This window comes from Arachis ipaensis, chromosome B5 (genome assembly GCF_059453495.1).
Source record: "Arachis ipaensis isolate K30076 ecotype BB chromosome B5, ASM5945349v1, whole genome shotgun sequence".
In the NCBI taxonomy this organism is placed as follows: domain Eukaryota; kingdom Viridiplantae; phylum Streptophyta; class Magnoliopsida; order Fabales; family Fabaceae; genus Arachis; species Arachis ipaensis.
This window is the reverse complement of record NC_142440.1, coordinates 128051826-128073371: the sequence shown is the minus strand read 5'-3', so window position 1 is coordinate 128073371 and position 21546 is coordinate 128051826. Positions and strand designations below refer to the sequence as shown.

The following is a 21546-nucleotide window of genomic DNA, read 5'->3' as shown; positions in this document are numbered from 1 at the left end:
GGAGTCGGTAATACCCTTATACTGTATTTTGTTACCGTTATGTTGGTATTGGCTACTTGCTTAGATTCGTTTACCGTTATGTTGGTAACTGTCGAAGCCAGGTCATGGCTTTTATTGTTGTTACAGCCGCTTATTATGGTGTATTACTTTGATGGTTCCCGGGGTGATCAATCCCGGGCTACCGTGTCGCCGTGGTGTTTCTTAGACATAACAAACTCGTTAATAATATAGAATATAGAAGGAAAGAGAATTCATCATAAAGTGAACATTAATCGATAACTGGTCAGACACATAACGAAATAAGTGATTGACAAGGGTAAATGATTTAACATAAGGTAATGCGGATCTTACTGGACCTGGCAGGCCGTCCAGTCGGTGTTCTTGGCCTAGGAATAGAACCTTCTTAAGTTGCCCGCGTTTCATGTTCTCGGGACTTATTTGCCGTCCAGTCGTTCCAACCTGTAGGCGCCTTTGCCGATTACCTCTTTTACCCTGTATGGGCCTTCCCAGTTGGCCGCCAACTTCCCTTCTCCCGGGGTCGGGGGTCCAATGTCGTTACGCCATAAAACCAGGTCATTTTGCTTGAATTCCCTCTTGAGTACCTTGGCGTTGTAGCGCAGGGCATCCTCTGTTTTAATGCCGTTTTCGACAAGTGGGCCATCTCCCTAGCCTCGTCTGCTAGGTCTTTCTCCACGGCCTCTTCGATTCCTCCCAATATCAGCCGCGGGCTCGGCTCACCAATCTCCACAGGAATTATTGCGTCTACCCCATAAGTGAGGCGGAAAGGGGTCTCTCCGGTAGACGATTGCTGGGTGGTGCGGTAGGACCAGAGGACCGAGGCTAACTCGTCTGCCCATGCTCCTTTCTTGTGGTCAATTCGCTTTTTGAGGCCATGTAAGATGACTTTGTTAGCAGCCTCGACTTGGCCATTGGTTTGGGGGTGTTCAACTGACAAGAACCTCTGCTTTATGCCCAAGCCGGCTAGGAATTCTCTGAACTTCTTATCAGCAAACTGGGTGCCGTTATCCGAGACGACGACCTCTGGGATCCCAAATCTGGTTATCACTTGCCTCCACATGAACTTTCGACAGTTGGCCGATGATATGCTGGCTAATGGCTCGGCTTCCACCCACTTAGTGTAGTAGTCGATGGCGACAAGTAAGTACTTCACCTGCCTGGGCCCTACCGAGAATGGACCCAACAGGTCGACTCCCCACTTCGAAAATGGTCGGGAGGCCATCAGGAGGCTAAGTTCTACTGTCGGCGCTTTGTGGAAGTTGGCGTTCTCCTGACACCTCTTGCATTTCTCCACGAACGCTTTGGAGTTCGCCATCATCGAAGGCCAGTAGTAACCAGCCCTGACAAGTTTTCGGGCTAGAGCCTTTCCCCCAATGTGGTGGCCGCAACATCCTTCGTGCACTTCGCGTAGGATGTAGTCCGTTTGGTCGGGATGCAGGCACTTCAGTAGGGGTTGGCTAAGCCCTTTTTTAAATAATTGGCCCTGTATTATGGTGTACTTGGCTGCTTCTCTTCTTAGCCCTCTTGCTGTTTTATCGTCACTATGGAGCTTACCGTTCTCCAAGAAATCGGTAATCGCGTCCATCCATGAGGGGCTTGAGCGGACAAGGTGCAAGGTCACTGCCGGTTCCTTCATCAAGCCTTGGATGAGGGAACGGTTGCACGTTCCCGGCTTCATGCTTGCCAGCTTTGATAAGAGGTCGGCCCTTGTGTTTTTCTCCCTAGGGACGTGCCGTACGGTGACCTCGTCAAATTCCTTGCTCAGCCTGTTGACTTGCTCCAAGTACTTCTGCAGCAGTGAATTCCTAGTTTGGTATGTCCTATTGACCTGTGACGTGATGATTTGGGAGTCATTACACACTTCTATTGTTGTGGCCCCGACCTCTTTTGCCAACTGGAGGCCACCCAGGAGGGCCTCGTATTCTGCTTGGTTATTGGATACAGGAAAGTCGAACTTGATCGACTGCTCGTACACGGCTCCGGTGGGACTTTCCAATATGATTCCTGCTCCTCCGAACGTTTGGTTGGAGGCTCCATCTACGTGGAGCTTCCACCGTATGTTCGGTTTCTCGGGATGATCCCTTGTCACCTCAACTAGGAAGTCTGCCATTGCCTGGGCCTTAATGGCATGTCTAGGCTCGTACTGCAGATCATATTGGGACAGCTCAATTGCCCAGGCCATCATCCAGCCCGACAGGTCGGGTTTTTGCAATATCTGCCGGATCGCCTGGTCTGTTCTAATTGTTATTGGGTGCCCTTGAAAATACTGCCGAAGCCTGCGGGACGAGGTCAGCAACGCGTAAGCCAGCTTTTCTAACTTGCTATATCTCAACTCCGCCCCTTGCAGCACTTTGCTTACAAAGTAAACCGCCTGCTGGACCTTCCCCTCTTCTCGTAACAAGACGGCCGCCAAAGCCTCGTCTGTTACTGCCAAGTACAGGAATAGCATTTCCCCATTCTTGGGCTTACCGAGGATTGGTGGTGATGAGATAATTCTCTTGAAGTGATTAAAGGCTTCCTCGCAAACCGGGGTCCATTCAAACGCTATCCCTTTCTTCATCAGATTGAAGAAAAGGAGGGCCTTGGCAGCCGACGCGCCGAGGAACCGAGATAGCGCGGTTAACCTTCCGGCAAGTCTCTGCACGTCCTTTACGCTTCCCAGGCTTGTCATTCATAAGATCGCCTCACACTTTTCCGGATTAGCTTCTACCCCTCTCTGGGTTATCATGAATCCCCGGAATTTTTCGGCCTCCATGGCGAAGGCGCACTTGAGCGGATTTAACCTCATATGGTGTCGCCAAAGAGCTACGAACACGCTCTCCAGGTTACCAATGAGGTCGTCGGCCCTGACGGTCTTGACTAGGATGTCGTTCACGTAGACCTCCACCGTCTTACCGATGAGGTCGCAGAATATCTTGTTTATCAGTCTTTGGTACGTGGCTCCCGCGTTCTTCAGCCCAAACGGCATAACCTTGTAGGAATACGTTCCTCCTGGAATTATGAACGCCGGCTTTTTTTTCATCCGGTTGATGCATCAGGATCTGGTTATACCCAGAATAGGCGTCCATGAAGCTCAAGTACCGATAACCCGAGGCTGCGTCTACCAGTGCATCAATATTAGGGAGGGGGAAGGAGTCCTTGGGGCAAGCTTTGTTGAGGTCAGAGTAGTTTACACACATTCTCCACTTCCCGCTAGTTTTCCTAACCAAGACAACGTTTGACAGCCATGTTGAGTACTCCAGCTCCCGGATGAATCCCGCTTGCAAGAGGCCGGCCGTCTGTCTAGCCACTTCATCGGCTCTTTCTTGAGACATCTTCCTCCTCTTCTGAGCTATCGGCTTAGCGTCCGCTCTGACCACAAGGTGGTGCGACATGATGTTGGGGTCAATACCCAGCATGTCGGCTGGCGTCCATACAAACAGTTCGCCGTTTTTCTGAATTACTGCCACCAATGGCTCCTTTACTTCATAGGGGAGGTTCCTGTTCACGAAGGTGAACTTTTCCTCTGAGTCACCGACCCTGATTTTCTCGAGGTCTCCCTCAGGCTCTGGCCTAGGCTTGTCCTCAACTCTTGCATCCAAGTCGGCCAAGAAGACCCCGGCTGCTTCCTTGGATTTCTTCCTTAGGGAGAGGCTGGCGTTGTCGCATGCGACTGCCGTTTCTAAATATCCCTTGATGGATCCAATCGACCCATTATCAGAAACAAACTTCATTACCAGTAACTTAGTATAGATTACTGCTCCAAGTTCATTGATGGTTTTTCTTCCCATTATGATGTTATAGGCTGTGGAGTCCCTTAGGACAACGAACTCCGCCATTACGGTCCTCCTTTCTAGATCCCTGCCTATGGAGACTGGTAAAGAGATTATCCCGTCTGGCTTGATGAAGTGGTCTCCGAGACCGACCACACCGTGCTGGTGGGTCTTCAGGTCGACATCTCGTAGACCTAAGGCATCAAATACATTGCGGAACATGATGTTCGAATCCGCGCCGGTATCCACTAGGATTCACTTAACCAATCCGGTTCCTACCCTAGACGTGATCACCAAAGGAGGGTTTTCTTGCATGCTTTCAATCCACTGGTCTTTAGGTCCAAACGAGATTAGTGGTGCTTTCCTGGGGGGAGGTGTGGTGCTGGACGAGGATACTGCCAAGACTTTGGCGTCCTTTTTGCACGCCGACATTGACCTGGGGCGGCATCCCTTCCGACTACAACGTTCACCACCGTGAGTCCCCGTTCGCTTTCTTCCTCAAGTTCCCTCCTTCGTCTCATGGCTCTGTCCTTATCCTCGGGTCGATCCCCATCTCGCCTCCTCGGCTCTCTTATAAGATGGGACAGTTCTGCCAGCTTGCCATCCCGGATTGCCTGTTCTAAGGCGTCTTTGAGATCAAAACAGTCTCGGGTCTTGTGACCAAAACCCTTATGGTAATCGCAATAGAGGCTCTTGTTTCCTCCGGTCCTATCCTTGAGAGGTCGGGGCTTCGACAAAATACCCTTATCGGCTATTTGTTGATAGACCTCCACAATTGGAGCGGCTAGGGGGGTGTAATTGGTGAACTTGCCGACCCGGGGGAATGGCCTGGAGCTTTTAGCTGGGACTCCGTCTTTGGAGTGTTCCTTAAGCCTTTCTCCGCTGCCGTGTTGGCGGGTATGGTTGTAAGCGGGCTGCCACTTGTTGGCCGCCATGACCTGGCTTACTTCCTCATCATTGATGTACTCCCTGGCTACGTTCTGGATTTCCTGCATTGTCCAAACGGGCTTGGTGGTAAGGTGTTTCCTGAAATCCTCGTTCAATAACCCGTTGGTCAGACATAGGCTGGCTACCGAATCGGTTAGGCCGTCAATCTCCAAACACTCGTCGTTGAATCTGTCCAGGTACTTCTGAGTCGGCTCGCCGGTTCTTTGTGTTACTCCTAACAGATTGATCGGGTGTTTCTCTTTAGCGATACGCATGGTGAACTGAGCCAGGAAGGCACGACTAATGTCGGCGAATGCAGTTATGGAGCCCTGAAGGAGGGCATTGAACCAACGAATCGCCGATCCTGCTAAAGTTACGGGGAAAGCGCGGCACCTTACTTCATCGCCTACCCCTTCCAGGTTCATTCTGGCTTCAAAGGCCGTTAGATGCTCCTGGGGATCTTGAGTCCCATCATACCTCATATCTGTTGGTTTGTTAAAGTGCTTCAGTAACTGGACTTCCAAGATCGAGTGGTGGAAGGGGGTTGCTCCCATGACCACTGGTTGTCGCCTTTTCCTCGTTCTTTCTCGACTGTCATCCCTGTGTAGTCGGCTTCTTCTTGATCCCTGCCTGTTGTCTTCTTGCCGTGGTCGGCTTCTCCTTAATCTTTCTCTACTGTCTTTTTGGTCGTCTTCTACGGCCTCTCTCATCGGTGATCCGGAGTAAATCACAGGATCTCGTCGTCTCCTCGACACCTCCCTACTTTCCTGGCTCTCAGACTTTGTCTGGGGGCTTGGAGTACGCCTGGAGCGACTTCTTCGGAGACTTCTTTCTCTCCTTTGAGGAGATCAGGAACGCTCTTGATTGGGAGTCGGCTGATGGCACTCTCTGCTGGCCACTTCCCGTTCTAGGTTTTGCACTCTGTGGCGTAGTTCTTGTATTATTCTTGCACTATCACTGCCTGCTCCTCCAAAGGGTCGTCTCTCGGGTTGCCGCGGGGGGATATGGTGCGCTCGTGAGTGGGAGCGCCTGTGGCTACCCTACTGCCTCTGGGGTCCGCCCCCTCCCTGCGGGGCTCGCCTCCATCGTCCGCCCCTACTATGCCCAGAAAATAGTCCATGTCCCCACAGACGGCGTCAATGTTCGATTGGTCAGGTTCCGAACGGATCGGGTGAGACTCCTGGGTGAGAAGATGGGTCTAGCCTTTATCTAGGTCTAGGGCGAGAGATGTTGAAGCTGCCGGCTTCCCGAGCTCTTCGCGAGGTGAAGGACGGGGTGACCACCTGTAAGGACACTCCGACGCTCAAGTCAGAAGGGTGCGTAGGTGGTGTGTAAGAAGGGAATAAAGTGACGTACCTTGGGGAGAGGGGTAGGACCCTCCCTCTTTATACCCTGTCAGTGTCAGTAGGGCAGGCCCCACGAAGAATGCCCCTCTTCCTGGAAGCTTCCTACCCCCCAGCTGTCAGACAGCTGGCGACAGGGGAACGTGTCCGGATCGTAGGTCGGGCGGGTTGCGTGTGTTAACCCAACCGCGTAGACTTGGTCACTCGTAGGTCGGGTCGACCATTCCGCCAGCTGGGCTGGGCCGCAACAAATTTAAATAAAAAATTATATAAATGCGTAGCATGACTGTTATCTTTATTAATTATCAAATGTTAATCTAAGATATATGAAGTTAACATTTGTGTGAGCATTTTTTATCACTAGAGATTTTTAAAGTTATAAAAAAAATTAGATATATCTAAAACTTTAAAATCTCATATGGTTTGAAAAGGGAAACAAAATATGTCATATAAGCGTGTGAGTATATCTCTCTTGAAGCATACGTGTTTTGATGAATGAATGTGGGAAGCTTAATTATCATCCCTACTATCTAAAACAATACCATGAGCCATGGTGAGTGTCGGGAGCTATATGTCCAAAAATTTTACACTCATTGCAATCTAATCAAGTAGTTATTATTATCAGCATAGCCTGAAAAAGAAAATAATAAGGAATGAGTTCTAAAATTTTTTCTATATTTGTAATATGATGAGGTAATTGAGAAAACTTGAGAAAAAATATCTAAATGTCTTAGATTATTGGATCTCAGTTAAGAAAATTTGAGAAGATTAATCTAAAGATAATCTTGTATCATTATTCTTTTTTATGGAAAGCATGGCCAAAAAGTCAAAAATCCATCTTATATCATTGTTTGATGTAATAAAAATCAACTATTTTTGTGAACTAGTAGCATGACTGTTATCTTTATTAATTATCAAATGTTAATCTAAGATATATGAAGTTAACATTTGTGTGAGCATTTTTTATCACTAGAGATTTTTAAAGTTATAAAAAAAATTAGATATATCTAAAACTTTAAAATCTCATATGGTTTGAAAAGAGAAACAAAATATGCCATATAAGCGTGTGGGTATATCTCTCTTGAAGCATACGTGTTTTGATAAATGAATGTGGGAAGCTTAATTATCATCCCTGCTATCTAAAACAATACCATGAGCCATGGTGAGTGTCGGGAGCTATATGTCCAAAAGTTTTACACTCATTGCAATCTAATCAAGTAGTTATTATTATCAGCATAGCCTGAAAAAGAAAATAATAAGGAATGAGTTCTAAAATTTTTTCTATATTTGTAATATGATGAGATAATTGAGGAAATTTGAGAAAAAATTTCTAAATGTCTTAGATTATTGGATCTGAGTTAAGAAAATTTGAGAAGATTAATCTAAAGATAATCTTGTATTATTATTCTTTTTTATGGAAAGCGGGGCCAAAAAATCAAAAACCCATCTTATATCATTGTTTGATGTAATAAAAATCAACTATTTTTGGGAACTAGATCTCGACAAATATATATATATAGGGCTAAGGAGATTCTCTGGGAAAAGCCCTTTTTTTGGTGAGGTCAGGCACCTCCCACTTTTTGTTAGAGCAAAAATGAAAGAAATCTTGTATTGTATGTAATCTGCCCTCAAAGAGAGCTCAGCTCAAGAGGACTACATTCAACAGAAGAACGAATGAAAAAGTAGCTTCTCTCAGTCGATACCTACCACAACTTGTAGAAAATGCTGGAAATGATGCTAAGTACGCTTCCGCTAGTACAAAAGTCACAACTAGAAAATTGATTAATACAGACAGATTTACAGACGGATTTACTCCTTATTACAGACGGATTTTTGGTTACCGACGGATTTTGTCCCTCTGTAAAAGCCCCGTCGGAAATTATTTACCGACGAATTTTTTTTTCGTCGGAAAATTACAGACGGATTTTTATCAGTTACCGACGGATTTTCCCTCTGTAAATTTTCTATCCATTTCCCAAAGGCGACGAACTTTCCGACGGATTTTCTGTCTGTAATTACAGACGGATTTTCCGACGGATTTTTCGTCTGTAATTACAGACGGATTTTCAGACGGATTTCCTGTCTGTAATTACAGACGGATTTTTCGTCTATAATTACAGACGAATTTTCCGACGGATTTTCCGTCTGTAATTTGAACCTTGAAAAATCATCTCACACTCTGATTACAGATAGAAAATCCGTCTGTAAATCTGTCAGTAAGGTAAAATAGAATTTTTTTTATTTTTTCAATTACAAAATAAACTTGTTTTCATACAAAATAAATATAAATTTAATACAAATTTTTATCTAATTTGTATTCAAATATTTATAATATTTCAAAAAAATAAACAAATTCATTGTATTATCAAACTAAAAGAAAAGTACTATAATAAACAAACAAGTCAATATAATTCAAAATACAAACAAAATGTATTGATACATCAACTATAATCCTCAATGTATTATTCAACCATATTAAAACTATCAACTATACTAAAAGCTGTGTTATTTTCCATACTAAAACAGAAATTGAAAAACTCCAAAATCTCCAGATCAATTTAGACCTCAGATACAACAATCTCTCAAGTGAAATCCCAACTTTTCTTGGGAATCTGTTGAAATTAGAAGCACTTGATCTTTCCCACAATCAACTCACTGGAAAAGTCCCTCCACAAGTTGGTGACATGAGCAGCTTGAGAGTGCTTGATCTCTCCTACAATAACCTTCAAGAAAAATTGGACAGGAAATTCTCTCATTGGCCAGACAGAAAAATCATGATCATGCTCACCATATACTGGCTTTGAATTAAGGTCATTAATCTCAAAATTATAGAAAGTGCAGCAAGCCAAATGTTTTCTTTAATAACTTAATTAATAACTTTAATAAGAGCAAGAAGTTGAACAAACAGCACAAGATATCCCTTTGTGGACTGAAAATGAGGGCTGTTCAGCTTTCAGAATTATCCACTGTCATATTTATATATATATGTTTAATTTTACAGACTCTTCTTTTCACAAGGTATCTTTCATTCTTCATTCATGCATTTTCTTATATATTCAGTTTCGTATTTAAATGATTTTTTAAAATTAATGCAGGTATGCAAAAACTGATTTTTAATGATTTTATCCAAAAATATGCTGAAACACAACAAAATAACTTTTCATATACAAGAAAAGAAGCCAGCACCTTTTCAATGGGAACCTCATTCTATTTGCACCAGGCAACTGTAATCCTAGGGTCAAGATAGTTTATCTTGGACGTGCCCAATGCCACAGTTTTCAGATCTTCTTTTGTCTTCATATCACGTTCCATTTTCTCAATCTTTGCATTGGTTTGAGAGATCTTTTTCTCTAGCCTGTGCATTACATTTACCAAAATTATAAGATTAAGCCAAATCCAATTATATGTTTATGAGCCACAAGGCAAGTCTACTGTAAAAATTCAAGCATATCAATCAAGAAATTCACCCAGTAACAAGTCCATTACCTGAAGCTCACCAATCTTGTTTGTTAACTTTTCAATTTGTGATGAGTGAGATTTTGAAACACTGCGTTGATGATTACAAATGATTGCAACCTTTTACGGAAAACACAAGTCAATAAAACTTGAACATGAAAAAAAAATTACACAAATGCAATATCATTGGTATAAAGAATTGATCACTTAGTGAAATTACCTGTTTATTTGCATGTTGATAAACAAGAATCTTTTCGACAACATCACCCTCTTTAGTTTCCTTATTCAACTGTTGTCACATGATTCCAGGAAAATTAAGCATGCATGTCCATATATAATCCAACACAAGAAATCATCATAAATACATAAGAAATGAACTTTCCACTTGGAATATATCTAGAAGCACAAGGATTTATTATAGAATTTCATGGGTGAGTAGCTCCAAGAGAAGATTTTGTGTTTTTTCCCATGTTTATTGGCAGCGCTATTATATAGTTCTGTGCTTTGTACATTTTTATATGACCTTCGACATGTAAAGAGGTAATCCAATATTCCAATGGTGCCAAAATTAAAAGCTAATAGAAAATTTCAATAGTTAAAATTGCCCTCTAACCTAAATGGATAAGGGTGGACGAAAGAGCATTTTCAATGTCAGACATAGAATTATTAACAAAATATACAAATGCCAATTGCTAAAACACAGAACATGCCATTTCAATAAAGCAGTTCTTACCATATCATCCAACGTGATAGATGCATTGAATGTACGGAAGACCTTTGCAGTTAGGCCAGGCATGAGTTCCTTCAGATGAGCATTTAATTTACTTGTATCCAACTTGTCAAAAAGATCATCACCGGGGCGCTTATCTGAAAATTAATAACAGGAATGTATTTGAAAACTTCTCACTTATAATGGTAACAAATAAAGTTTCTTTGTCTTTTTCTCTTCTTTTTTTTAGTGATGGGAAGATAGTTCCTGACCTTTTTGGAACTTCAAAAGTGCATCGTAAACAGGAAGCTCAACCTCAACTGTATTCTCATACTTGATAGAATCTTTGCCAAGGAAGTTAAAAGCTCAACCTCAACCTCAACCTTAATAGTCTCCGTTGACTGAGAAGGGATCTTAATTTAATTTGAAGTCAGCTAAAAGATATGAAGAGGTACCTGTGATTGAGGGAGAACTTCTGGTTGAGCATCTTGGTGAAATTAAGTCAGCTTGTAAGTCAGCTTCTCATTGATTTTCTTCACAATTTCGGGCAGAGTTTTGGATATGATCATGCCTTGAACTTGAACTAGCCTCTGTGCCAGAACAGGAACACCAACAATGGATTTGTCAATCTTTGAAAGCATTGGATGAGACTCAAACCAGTTAACATCATCAGCAGTTACCTTCTCCAACAAGCCTTCAGGAGACTTATCAGCCTTTGTTACAACAGCCAAGGTTCTCAAACCAGTTTTATCCACAGACTGAGACATTCTTATGGATTCACAAGTAGTAAAATCAACGGTAGCAGAAAGAGCATTCAGAATAATGCTCTCTTCAGGCCTAATAATGAGAAAACCATAATGAAATCAGAAACCAGTTCAACTTTAAACAAAAAAATTATTATTCTACATTTGCTAGGGAAAAAAATTCATGAGGAAGACAGGATAAATATGATCCCCATTTTGAAAATGCAAATAAATATTATTTCAAGCATTCAACCAACAAGCTTAAGGGTCTTCCTAATAAGAGCAAGCCATCTCCAAAATTCTCTCTCTCTTCTCTCCTTAATTCAGCACCTTCTAGCACCACAGAGAAAGATAATAAATATTAACAACAACAACAATAATAATATAATATAGTACTGTAACCGTGTAAGCATGGAAATGATTGATAAAAATGAAATTGAAATAAGAAGGAAGTACCTCTCGAATTGCTTGAACCTTCCATCAACAATAGCAGGGAGTTTCTTGAAAGGGTTGATAGTTAATAGAGACAGATTATGGAGGTTTAGTAATTGTAACGATTACCTGCAAATTCGGGAGATAACTGCTGTCTTTTGGAGATTTCAACTTTAATCTCGTTGAATTCTATTCCATTAACTCTATTGAGAAATTAAGCATTAGCAGTAGTAGTAGCAGAATTCAAATTCCAGAAAAGAAATACAACGTTGAATTGAATTACTTGCAGAAGATAAGAACGGCACGAAATGGCTGGGACATGCGGTCCGCATACACCTTCACCTTCAACATCTTTTCCTTTTTGCTTTCTTTCTATCTACGCCTCAACACCAAAAATTGAAAAACCATGAGGAAAAAAGTTTCAATAACAAATTTTAAATCAAACTAACTACTAAAATCAGAAAAAAAAACAAATCTAACTAAACCTAATCTAACTAAAATCAGAAAAAAAAAACAACTTAGGGAATGAGAGCAAATAAACCAAAAGATCACAGAGAGAGTAAAATACTAAAATACAAACTCTATCAAGCTTATCATCAAAACCATGCAAACAAAACAACCATGCATATGAACAAGGATTTAAGTTTAGAGCTTCATTATACACATTCTCATCTAAATGGACTGCTGAAAGAAATGGAACTACAAAGCATCCTTTTGGAATAACAAAATCTACTCAAACATGTAAATAACATAGTATTAGTACATGCTTATCATATAATAATATTATGGTCTCTTTTGAGCATGATAATTAACAAGAAAAATCTACTCAAACATGTAAATCAGCATCATCTCACATTCTCACAGTTGAAACTTAAACTCCATATAAGAGTTCAGAAGAGAAGATATTCTCACAACTATTAGGCACCTCTCCACAAGATCCCTACTCCTTGAATAGTCGCCACTTCGATTTTGACCTAAACATCAAGATTGAAATCATGACCAATAGATAACAAGAAATCACAAATTGATATCAATTCTGAAGGAAGAAAATGGAATCGAGAAAAAGAAAAGGCTTACAGCGACGATATCAGGGTCACACCAGGGAAGCTGGTCTTTGCCAGAGAAGAAGTTACCAACGGAATCAACTATCGTTTCCAGCTTTGCTTCAAGCTTCGCCATTCAACAAGAGCATAGGAGCATCGCCAGTGGCTCTCCGATGAACAACCACTGCCACAAAACCAAAACCCTAGTTCACGCACCCTATCAGTTCGAACAGGGGGAAAGAGAGAGGTGGAACCGATTTTGGTCGCCACAGAGCTAGGGCTTGCGCGAAGGTATGCGAGCCAAAACTGAGGGGGATAAAAGGAGAGAGAGAGGCGCGGCGGTGGTGGAGCTTGAGCTTGCTTTGTTCTGCGAAGACACGGAGCTTGCTCTGTTTAAAAAAGAGGAGAAGAATGAGAAGGTAGCTCCGGCGGTTAGGGTGGCCGGCAGTGGAGCTGTAGGCGAGGAATGGAGAAGAAGGAGCTCGTGCGCGACGGAGAGAAGAAGGAGCGATTTGAAGTTTTTTTTTTTGGTCAAGGATTTGAAGTTAAACCGCTAGGTTTCTTTGATTTGTGTGTTGTAAATGGAGTTCGGGCATATGCTAGGTTCAACTAAACATTATCGACGGAAAATTTAAATTACAGACGGATTTTTCGTCTGTAATAATTTAATAAAACGCAGCGTTTTCTCTATTTAATTACAGATAGATTTTCCGTCTGTAATTATTTTTCACGGAAAAAAATTAATTTTTTTGACAGAATTATCGACGGATTTTCTTTTTCGTCTGTAATTTATGCTAATCTATTTTTTTTGTTTTCCGACAAAAATCCCTCTAAAATTTCGTCTGTATTTCAGTGGGATAAAATCCGTTGAAAATATCCGTCTGTAATAACTAATTTTCTAGTAGTGAGTAAGTAAACCTCTTCTTTAGGGACCGGACCTGGTAAGACCCGTAGGCGGCGAACTCGGTAACATGATATGAGTTTACTTCTTCTCCTTGCGCTATATACATATACATATATATATATATATAATTGTGTACTTTCTTTTGAAACTTTGTTCTCTTTGTTTACATACAATTGCTTTCTTACATATTAGAAAATATTTTTTAACCTCTGAACTTAAGTTTTATTAAAATCAGTATTAACATATATCTTTCGTTCTTCACATGCTTAAAATAAAGTTTGATACACTCTCTAAATTGATTTAGAAAAAAAGTCTTTTAAGAATGATTCAACCCCTTTTGTGTGTTTTTAACCATTTCATGCCAATTTCCACAAAAAAGATTTCTGGAACAGGTTATTTTAAGAAGAAATGTTTTAACTTTTGTCAATAAATATCATTTACGTTTTAATATATAAATTAATTTTTTTATTAGGGGTAACATTTAAGCATCTATCCTTTATTTAGGATCTACTTTGTACGCAAATAGTTCAAGTATTATTCCATTGGTCCATAAATAAATATCTATTATGGTTAAACTTTTTTGCCTAAATATATTTGTCATTTTTCGATTTTTAATATAGTGCTAAGTCAATTTTAAAATATCCGTCTAAACAAAAAGTTTGATGTTTCAAAATAATTGTCCATTTATAATATCAAGAAGATACTAATTATTTATTCTAATATGACCCTTAAAAAATTGTGATAATTTACTAAGTATTAATTACATATGTTCATTTATTTAAAGTTTAATTATTCTATTTATCTATATATATATAATTTTACTAAACTTTTAACTAAGTTTTTACTGTTTATAAATTTGTGATTTGTCCTTTTAATAGATATAAATTTGTAATTAGATCTTTATTAGTTATTGTTTTTCAGAAAAACACAATAATTCAAAAATATTTGTTTTTAAAATATTTTATAATTCATTCTTTATCGAACACAAAAATAAATATTTTAAAAACAATTATATTTTTAACAGAAAATAGTTAGAATGAACCTAATTCAAAGTTTTAATTTAGTATAAAATTTCAGTTACAAACTTTTAAATAATAAAAATTTAATTATAATTTAATAAAATTATAAGAACCAATAAAATAATTAAGTCTTTAATATTAATAAAGAGAATAAATATATTACTAATTATTAACTTAAGTTTGTGTCTTTAATACAATGGTAGTTTCGTACATTAACATATTTTTGTAATATTACAGAGATTTTTTCTATTGTCTTCCTTAGTATTAAATAAGAATTTTTAAATTTTAATACTTTTTTCATTTCATCTTATATGTCATTTTTCTTATTTTTTTAAAAATTTAATTTTGATATATTAACAGTGTAAACCATTTTATCTAGTCGTTTAATCACGTCTATTTATTTAAATGATCATTCATGCATTAATTATTAAAAATAATTATTTTTATTGAAATGATGAGATGCATATGTAAACTTTTTTTTATATTATTAGTAAATCAAAATTAAATTCAATTTTCCATTCATAATATTTATAATTTTCATTTTCCTATTAAATGTTTATCATTCAGTTATTATTTATATTTTAAATTTATAAAAATGTTAAAAGTTATTCTACTATTCTCTTTATTATTTATTAATTAAGAGTGCTTATTGATATTATCTTTAATTTTGTTCTTGATTTTAAGTTTTCTAACATTTGTGCATTAAAATAAAGTGTGACAGAAAAAATATCAGAACAGATTTTTTTTTTTACAAAAATACTCTACACGCAAAAAAAAAAAAATTGTGTATTTAATTTGCGGATAGAAAGGAGTAGGTGATCGAAAACGTCTGTAATATTAAATGAACGAATAAAGTGAAAATTTTATACATATAGTTTAATTTATTTTCAATGTTCATTTGATTAATGTGTATTATATATTAGTGATTTATTTTAGTAGTTAATTTTAATGTATATTTATTATGATTGAAAAAAATATATTAATTAGATTTTTCACTATAACAAATAATGAGTTCGTTATGTCTTTTAATTAATTTATTATGTAAAATTTAGTAGTGATGTTTATGTATGTCATTATCTATAATTGATGTGTTTATTTACGAAAGATTTTCACAAAAATAATAACTTTTAAAGTGAAACTTCAATGATTTCGTTAGGATTTGTGACAAATAAATAATAATTGATGAGAGTTTTATAAAAATTCAGAAGATAATAAGTGTTTCACTGTTTAAAATAAGATGAATATTCTCATGATGACATCTTCACATGAAGATAGCATTGGAGACTATAATTTTGATATAAGACATAAATAAAAATTTTATAATGGATAGATAGACAACATATAAAATTTATCTTTTTTTAAATAATTTTTTATATATATAAGTTATAATTTATTGATATAGAATTATAGATTATGTTCCTATTATTTGAGACAGCTCGTGAGCACGAACTAACTCGTGAGCTTTCGTTAAGTTGAGCTTGAGCTTATGAAATATGCTCAATTGTTAATGAGTTGAGCCATAAGCTAAGCTTAATTTTCATGAGCCGAACTTGAGTTTGGTCTAACTCGACTCAACTCGCCTCACTTCCAGCTCTAATAACAAAATATATGTACAATTCTGCTTCGTTTTTTATTGATAGAAGAGCATAAAGTATTCTCTATTTGATATTTTTTTAGGAAAATTATAGGTAGACACTGAAAATACTAAACAATGTGAATATTGAATATGTCGAATGTTCAATTCAATAGGTATCCAAATGATTATGTTCATTATTTTTAATTAGATGGTTATTTCTTTTGATTCGATTTACGCATGCACAATTAATAATAGCTGGATGTTCAATTCGCTGAGTGTGCAGATTTAGGAGGTAATTTAGAGGTAGAGTATTTTTTTATTTTATTAGGTCAATTTTAGAGTCTATTGTTCACATTGTTTATAAAATTTATTGTCCACCTAGCAAAATTCTTTTTTTTTTTTATGAACTAATTAGACCCAATTTGGGTAAACAGCTTAATTAAGTTCCTTTTGACAAAATAGTTTAAATAATAAATAAATATATTCAAAGTAGCTTATAAATAAGTTATTTTGTATTTGGATTTTTAGCTCTAAAAGTGCTTATTTTATAAAAATGTGATAAAAAGTAGTAGTATTATGAGAGAAGTAATTTTTTTTAACTTCTCTATAAGCTCCTAAATAGCTTCTTAAAAAGTTGCAATTTGGTTTTGAAAATTACACCAGACATTAATATTACTACTTTTTATAAGTCATAAGTTCAAAAAAATTACTTTTAGGGTCCGTTTGGAAACTCCAAAAGCTACTTATTTTAGCTTTTGACCTATAAAAAGTTATATTAATAGTGTTTGGTACAATTTTTTAGATAAATTTTTAACTTTTTAAAAAGTTATTTAAGAACTTTTGAAGAAGTTAAAAAATATGACTTCTCCTATTTTCAAAAGCTATTTTATCATTCTTATTTAAAAGTTACTATTAATAAAAGTCATTATATTTTAACCTCCTTTTTTTAAAGAACTTATTTAAAAAATTTGGGCGATTAGTCTAAAATCAAAATTTTGGAGAACCTAATTATGACCTTACGCTAAACAAATAAATACAAAAGAATTAATATATTGGAAATAGAAAAGTCATAAAGGGTTTAATGCCCTTTTCCTGCAATAAATATGATCTATTTTCCGTTCTTTGTTCATGGAAAGAGTATTAAATGCTTGCAAAACTTTTCTGTGTATTTAGTATTTACACCAAGTCTTGATAACTAGAAACAAAAGTTGGTCTTACTGTGTTTACATCATTTACGTATATAAAGCATCATTTTGAGCAAAATTCTATAGCGTTCTTACCTTGAAGCTTGAACAATGGCAGGTTGGAAGCACATTCTATTGTGCACATCAATCATTCTTGCCATGTACACGTTTATGCTTTGCGTTGCCAATGAAGACCGAAAGTTACATGTTGTGTATATGGGGTCACTTCCAAATGGAGACTACGCACCAGCATCTCAGCATTCAAGCATGTTACGCCAAGTTATGGGAAATGATTTTGCAGAACATTCCTTGATCAGAAGTTACAACCGGAGCTTCAATGGGTTTGCTGCAAAACTAACAGACCAAGAAGTGCATAATCTTGCTAGAATGGATGAAGTAGTCTCTGTTTTCGAAAGCAAAACTTTAAAGCTTCATACAACAAGGTCTTGGGACTTCATGGGTTTCCAAGACAAAAGGCGAAGTAGCCCGGGCGAAAGCGATATCATAATTGGAGTCATAGACACCGGTATTTGGCCTGAGTCAGATAGTTTTTCTGATTATGGCTTCAGCCCTGCTCCGAAAACGTGGAAAGGTAAATGTGCAGGAGGGAACAATTTTACTTGTAACAAGAAGATCATTGGAGCAAGAAAATACATCGACGATGGAGGGTCGTCCGCAAGAGACAATGTTGGTCATGGAAGCCATATAGCCTCAATTGCAGCTGGTAACAAAGTAAAAGACGCAAGCTTTTATGGAATTGCAAAAGGAATTGCAAAAGGAGCGGTTCCATCTTCAAGATTAGCCGTCTACCAAGTTTGCGTAAGTGAACGATGCGTTGAGGCTGACATATTAAAAGCTTTTGATGATGCCATTGCAGATGGTGTAGATCTCATCACAATTTCACTTGGACGTCGAGAAGAAGTAGATTTCAAGTTAGATGTTATAGCAATTGGTTCTTTTCATGCAATGGAGAAAGGGATTCTCACTGTCCAGTCATGTGGAAACAGTGGTCCTTATAGAGGGACTATTACTAGCGTAGCACCTTGGTTACTAAGCGTTGCAGCTAGCATCATGGATCGTCGAATCATCGACAAGTTTTCTCTTGGGAATGGACAAACATTGTCCGGGAGATCGATAAATAGTTTCGCATCAAGTGGGAAAAAGATTGCTCTACTTCCTGGGGAGCATGCTTCGCTTCCGTATTGCAATGGCTCAACTTGTGATTGTCTAGATCCCAAGAAGGTAATAGGGAACATACTTTTATGTTCTTCAGAAGATGGAGTTCAAATGGGATATGAATATGGCGCGTTTGGATCAATTGTGATTAACTCTGACCAACATGCTGGAGTTGTCCCTTACCCTGCATCAAGAATAGATGAGATTACATATGCTCATGCTCTGTCATATGCTAATTCTACTAATAACCCTCAAGTGGAGATTCTCAAGAGTGAAGCCATGAATGATCCAAATGCTCCATACATAGCTGATTTCTCTTCCCGGGGACCAAATCCATTAATTCCAGAAATTTTGAAGCCGGACATAAGTGCCCCTGGAGTTGAAATATTGGCAGCGTTTTCGCCTAATGCGAATCCCTCAGGGTTCCCCGGAGACAATAGACATGTCAAATACAACATCATGACAGGAACATCAATGGCTTGCCCCCATGTTACTGGTATAGCTGCATATGTTAAGAGTTTTCATCCTGATTGGTCCCCTGCAGCTATAAAATCTTCTATTATGACTACTGCAATACCGATGAATGGTAGTCAAGATCTTAAGAATTTTGCTTATGGAGCAGGGCATGTAAACCCGGTAAAAGTTATTGACCCTGGACTCATTTTGGATCTTTCTAAGGATGACTATGTGAATTTGTTATGTGACATAGGATATGATACTGCAACAGTGAGAAAAATCAGTGGTGATAATAGTGCTTGTTCTTCTTCAAGTGGGAAATCATTGCTCAAAGATATTAACTATCCTTCAATTGTATATCAAGTGCAACTAATGCAACCGTTTATGGTAAATTTCACAAGAACAGTCACAAATGTTGGCATCGCTAATTCCACCTACAAGGCCAGTGTCACAAAAATTTCCAACATCAATATCACCATCGTGCCTCAAGTTCTCTCGTTCAAATCTCTTGGGGAAAAACAATCTTTCAGTGTCAATGTTGCTGGAGGAAAATTTTCTAAGCCAATTGTACTTTCGTCATCACTTGTATGGACAGATGAAAAACATAGAGTGAGAATTCCCATTATTGTAGACGTCACCCAAATTTGATTTCATGTTTTGGTGCCAAAATTAGAATTATACTAAATAAAATTAAAGACCTACTCTCTCTCTCTCTCTCTCTCTCTCTCTCTCTCTCTCTCTCTCTCTCTCTCTCTCTCTCTAATGGTGCCAATTTCCTTATTCCTTCCATTTTCCTTTTCATACGGGAGCCCTCTTTCATTCTTAGTTTCTACAACTGAAACAATCAAGAACACAAAACAAACACTAGTTCAGTTCATACTTATTACTTGATATATACTTTTGGTTGTGTTTGAGAGAGTGGTTTATAGAATAAGTGCTCACTATATAACCCAATTAGTGTTCGCCATTTCAACTCATCAATCAATGATCAATTCTCAATTCTCAATTCTTGATTACCCTTCGATTATAGAATTCGTCTTTGCTCTTTTCTGTGATTAGCCATGTCCAGTGCTGCTGGTCAAGTCATCAAGTGCAGAAGTTAGTCATCTACTTCATCATCAATAGATATAATCTAATGTGATCTTATTTGTACATTTAATTAGAGTTTTCAAAAAACTAAAAGGAGCTTCTGGATGTTAAGAATCCCAAAAGCAGTGACACCAACAACACAGCTTCTTTCCCTAGGTTTCTTTATTTTAATCTTATCCAAACAATATTTTCACTTTGAATATCGTGATTTTATTTATTTGCCTTTTTAAGATGAAGCCTTCAATTCATTCACATAGACTATTATAATATCTTAGCAGTCTTGATTCCACAATGTGTAAAAAGATTACAAACAAATAAAATTTTTGGATTTGATTTGATATCTCTAGATCTTGTTACAGGGGCTGGCGAGTTGTTAAGCTCTGTAATTTGTCTATTTTTTTTTTTTGAAAATGTGATGTAATTTAGTTTATATGACAAGTTAAATATGCTTTAGGTTTTGTTAACATTCAAGAAAATATTAGGGTATTTTGTTTTATCTAAGGCTGGCAACGGGTAGGGTAGAGTAGGGTTTAGATTCTACTTTAATTCTACTCGCGGGTTGAAAACTTTCTTAAAATTCTACTCTACCTTACTCGCGGGTTGAGAATCTCTCAACTCTAACCATACCCGCACCCTAAAGTTCTAAACCCTATCCTACCTGCAGAAACAAAAAAAAATTCAAATAAATGTAAAATTCAACCATTCCAAATTTCATACTGTTAGTCGAAATAATTACTTTCAAAAGATTAAACTTATGCGAAATGCTGGTGAAGGATCAGGAACGAAGTAGAGGCCAAAAAGACCCACGTGCAAACGTTAAGTGGAAATTATTTGACACGGACTCGATTTCAATACCTTGACAAATCGAGCAATTACTCGAATGAAGATTCGAATAGTTTTTCGAATGGAGAATCGAGCAGTTACACAAATAAGAAAGTTGAAGGCTTTCTCTGAGTTAGGAATTTGTTGGTAACGCTCATGGGCAAAAGAGCGAGAACAGTTACATAGGAATTTGCATACAAGGCAGCGTCGTGCAATTAATAGTCGGTTATGGAAGTGAGTTATAAATATTAGTAAGTTTTAAGAAATAGGTGTTGGAACTTTGCTTCAAAAAAAAACACAAAAATACTCACATCCCAGCGAATTACTGAGTCTGCGATCGAGTTTCTTTTCTGTAGGGTTCCTTCCATGTTTTTATCTTTTCAATTTACCTTTTCTGCAAAATTTACTTTTCAAGCAAATTTATCTTTCAAGCATTGTTTAATTTCCATGTCGAATTTACATTTCAGCACATTTAATTTCCGTGTCCAAAGTCCTTTGATTCAATCGAAGGCATCTTAATCGCTTTCTTTAAAATTCAATGCAAACCATTTCGATTTCAGTCAGTTTTACTTTTTGAATCCTTTATTTTTCACTTCTTTTAGTCTTTTGCACCTTTTGAACTTATTTCCTATCTTAATGCTCGTCTAATTCGAGGGCCTTTGATGCACTTATAGAAAACTGGTACCTGCAAAAGAGGAGTAAATTTCGCTCCCAGACCATCAGAATCGAACCACCATCGATTTGCTAAAAATCGACAAAACAAATTGGCACGCCCAGTGGGACAAGTTTAGACTGAAGTGTGTCAAAAGATTTTTGATGTCATTTGGTGTATGCAATTGAGAAGTGGAAGGATTATTCACATGGAGTGTCAAATGTGAATGGTGGTTCATCCACCAA

At 37.7% G+C, this 21546-nt stretch overlaps 1 protein-coding gene, 1 non-coding gene and 1 pseudogene across 2 annotated transcripts; 1 reads left to right on the top strand and 2 right to left on the bottom strand.

Annotated features, from left to right (window-relative positions):
* Positions 1–9569: 9569 nt before the first annotated feature.
* LOC107643901 (uncharacterized) lies at positions 9570–10568 on the bottom strand. Its single transcript, XR_002363429.2, has 4 exons — positions 10478–10568; positions 10230–10363; positions 9717–9785; positions 9570–9616 (listed from the first exon to the last, which is right to left on the bottom strand). It is a non-coding gene; the product is annotated as an uncharacterized LOC107643901 (transcript).
* Positions 10569–10640: 72 nt separating this feature from the next.
* LOC148565737 (putative dynamin-related protein 4A) lies at positions 10641–11731 on the bottom strand. Its single transcript, XM_088489137.1, has 3 exons — positions 11664–11731; positions 10886–11042; positions 10641–10795 (listed from the first exon to the last, which is right to left on the bottom strand). Exons 1-3 carry the CDS (start codon positions 11729–11731, stop codon positions 10703–10705), a joined length of 318 nt encoding a protein of 105 aa, XP_088345263.1. The 3' UTR covers positions 10641–10702.
* A 5410-nt stretch (positions 11732–17141) lies between these two features.
* Positions 17142–19433, top strand: LOC107642011 (subtilisin-like protease SBT4.6 pseudogene; annotated as a pseudogene).
* The last annotated feature ends 2113 nt before the right edge of the window (positions 19434–21546 follow it).

Bases quoted from the DNA above. Each gene is read 5' to 3' on its own strand.
- LOC148565737 (XM_088489137.1), bottom strand. From the start codon at position 11,731: ATGTTGAAGGTGAAGGTGTATGCGGACCGCATGTCCCAGCCATTTCGT. The intron at 11,043-11,663 runs GTAATTCAATTC...TCTCATTATTAG, and splicing joins GCCGTTCTTATCTTCTGCAA to GCCTGAAGAGAGCATTATTC. The intron at 10,796-10,885 runs GTAACTGCTGAT...GTTCTGGCACAG, and splicing joins CTGAAGGCTTGTTGGAGAAG to AGGCTAGTTCAAGTTCAAGG.